The following is a 3055-nucleotide window of genomic DNA, read 5'->3' as shown; positions in this document are numbered from 1 at the left end:
AAAGAGAAAACAGGACAGAAAACAACCCTTCCTGGAGCTTTGTGATGCAGAGGATAACGGACAGTATCCGGGAATGGCCGTGTGTTCTGACCCAGGCCGGTTAGCCCAGAAGCACAAAGCAGGAACCAGAGCTCAGAGTCCCAGAGAGAGTTTGTGTTAGAGGGGCTGACCTGAGGGGGCGCCCTCAGAGCGAAGAACTCATGGAGGGAGGGCGGGAGCCATGCAAAGCCCAAGGGTTGAGCCTTCAGGGCCAGGTCGAAACCAGTGCAAGAAGACAGAGAAACGCTCTTCGCTCTTCGTAAGCACTTTTGTGTCCAGATCTGTCCTGGAGGCTTGTCACTGCAGCTGGCCGGCCACGATCACAACTGGAGGAAACTCTGGGGACCTGCATTGGCTCAGGAAGGTTAGGAGGTCAGCCCCAAGTCACACAGCAATTAAGTAGTGAGTAGAGGATTTGAACTAAGTTCTCTCTGACCCCCAGAGAGTAACCAGTCCACTGTCTGACTGACTCTGCTCCCACACCCCAGGGACTCCACAGTATTACACTTCTGGGAGAGAGGCTGTCGATTGTTTTTGACACTTGGCTCCACCCTAAGCCTTTCGTTTTTCTTATTCATAGTTCCAGTGTGAGGCCGCAAGGTTGGGACAATCTCAAGCTTTGCTTCATAAAATGGTTCAGAAACTAGACCAGGCTGGAGCCAAGTAACCTGCCAGCGATTTGGTCCGTTTTTTTTTTTCAAAGGCAGAAGCCTTAGCTCCAGGGAGTCGAGCTGTGGCATAAATTGGGAATTCTGCACCCTGGCACACAGCTTCTAACTTCTAGACGCCATGGCTGTTTTTCTAGAAAGGACGTTCATGCAAAGGCAGAGAGTGGGCTCTAAGGCTGACAGCTCGGGGTTCAAACCCGTTCTGATCCCTGGTAGCTCAGTGACCCAGGAAAGGAGGTGTGCAGTCAGCACCCACAGAAGTGGACACACACACACGCACACACGTATCAATATCTGTGGGGTCCTCTGTGAGGTTATTTAATGAGAATATTAGTGAGGACAACACACAGACCTCACCTGGAAGCTCCAGAACCACCTTTCCGTGCGCGTTGCTCCCTTCCAGGGCGGTGTAAGGTGCCGTTCTGTACTGAGGGTACTGAGGCTCAGAAAAGAGATTTGTCCAGAAAAGCTCTATCACTAAGTGACAGGATCAGACTGAAGCTCAGGTCACCTCATGTCTGGACTGAGCCTTTTGTATGGAGAGCGTCCACAAGTAACCACACGGGAAACACCAGTGCAAATGAGTCACTCTTTAATAGCGGGCAATAAGTTAACACCAAGACGCAGCACAGCCGACACTGGAATGTCACACAGACAACATTGTAACAGGATCCACGGACACACTGCAGCTTCAGGACTTGGGCCTGTCCCTCTCACATGGATGATCAAAGAATCATGAACTGCCGGAATGGGAGTTGAGGGTTCAAATCAGGATGTGAGACCCGGGGACCAGGGGTCTGGGGAGAGGTGGTTGTAATCCCAGAGGCAAGAACTGGTCTTTGATTCATGGGGTCCCTGGTTCATCCAACACAGAGCCTTCAGCCACCACCTTTGGAAGAGCTTCGGGACATGCATCCCATGAAAACCACACTTCTTTCTGTCGCATGGATGAAGGGAAGGGCTCTAACTGGGAAAGTACCTGAACCTTTTGAACTCAAAGTAAGTCAGGGGACCAGCAGGTGGCTTGGTGGTTAAGGTGCTGGGCACTCCCACAGGGCCGCCTGCAGTTTGAGTCCCAGACCTGCTAGCTTGCTTTCTGCTTCCCCCCACCTCTCTCTTTCTCTGTGTGTGTGTGCCCGGTCAAATTAAAATAAATAAATGAATAAATAAAGTTAAATTAAAATTTTTTCTTTAAAACAAAGCAGGTGGACTGAAGTTTACCCAATGCGAACCCCAGCGCCCAGTGCCTAAATGCCTGCCCTATACTATGAGCACAGAGGGACGCCCTCTGCAGCCAAGGGTCAGAGAGTTTTCACTGAGTTTCCAGTCCCCATGGAGCATTTGGGGTCAGAGAGAACGTCGGGAGTGTGCCACCATCAGGAGATTCCTCATCAGCCTCAGGAAGTTGAAGATGACAGAAGCTTCGTGGCAAGGACGTGAATCCTGCATCCGCGGGAAGAGGCAGAGCGGGGCTGAATCAGGAGCGTCCCGCCCAAGAAACTCCAAGGAATTGCGGCGACAAGCCTCAGTCCCAGGACCTCAGTGTAACCCGCCCCGCCGCACTCACCGTTGTGCGCATTTGGGGACGCCTCCTGGATGGCAGCGGGGACTTTCTGGAGGAGCCTGGTAGGAACAGGCTGAGCTGCAGGTGGGGCACAGGACAATGTGAGGGAGCAGACGCGGCCTCCCTCACCTGCCCTGGCCTCCGGTACTCACGCAGGTCGCCACGTCCCTTCCCGCGGCCGCCAGCAGCTCCAGGGTCGCGCCGAGGCCGGGCCACGGCTCCGGGCTGCGCAGGCTGTTCAGCACGGCCTGGGAGTCCGCGATGGCCCGGGCCACGTGGCGGAGCTGAGCACAGGACTGCGGGGACAGGGCGACATGACACAGGGGCCGTGCGGGGCCGCGCCGCCCCCCTCCAGGGCCGGTACGTCCCTTCCCGCGGCCGCCAGCAGCTCCAGGGTCGCGCCGAGGCCGGGCCACGGCTCCGGGCTGCGCAGGCTGTTCAGCACGGCCTGGGAGTCCGCGATGGCCCGGGCCACGTGGCGGAGCTGAGCACAGGACTGCGGGGACAGGGCGACATGACACAGGGGCCGTGCGGGGCCGCGCCGCCCCCCTCCAGGGCCGGTCCTCACCGAGGGTCGAGGGCGATCCCTCCGAGGGCGGAAGGAGCAGGTGCGCGGCCCCCAGCTCAGCGTCTCTTGTTCCTGCGGGACAAGGCGGGGAAGCTGGGAATCCCTGGCAGGCGCGGTGGCGGTGGTGGCGCTCTGGGCTCCTGGACGTGCCTGTCGGGGCCTGAACTAGGGAGCTCCCCGAAGACGTGAGCGGGGCTGAAACGCATCCCCGGTGCC

The 3055-nt window shown here is 57.3% G+C and overlaps 1 protein-coding gene across 1 annotated transcript in view; it reads right to left on the bottom strand.

Annotated features, from left to right (window-relative positions):
• Positions 1-1064: 1064 nt before the first annotated feature.
• LOC102479940 (interferon lambda-4-like) overlaps positions 1065-3055 on the bottom strand; it is a gene marked incomplete at its 3' end in the record, with an annotated part of 2397 nt that continues 406 nt past the window's right edge. The window contains exons 2-5 of the mRNA XM_027765624.1: positions 2840-2911; positions 2420-2567; positions 2275-2349; positions 1065-1184 (exon numbers count right to left, since the gene is read on the bottom strand). Of these exons, the coding sequence (XP_027621425.1) occupies positions 1065-1184; positions 2275-2349; positions 2420-2567; positions 2840-2911 (415 nt within the window). The remainder of the gene's footprint in view (positions 1185-2274; positions 2350-2419; positions 2568-2839; positions 2912-3055) is intronic.

This window comes from Tupaia chinensis, unplaced genomic scaffold (genome assembly GCF_000334495.1).
Source record: "Tupaia chinensis unplaced genomic scaffold, TupChi_1.0 Scaffold138910_1, whole genome shotgun sequence".
NCBI lineage: Eukaryota > Metazoa > Chordata > Mammalia > Scandentia > Tupaiidae > Tupaia > Tupaia belangeri.
The sequence above is the reverse complement of the archived record's forward strand: the minus strand, read 5'-3'. Positions and strand labels throughout refer to the sequence as shown.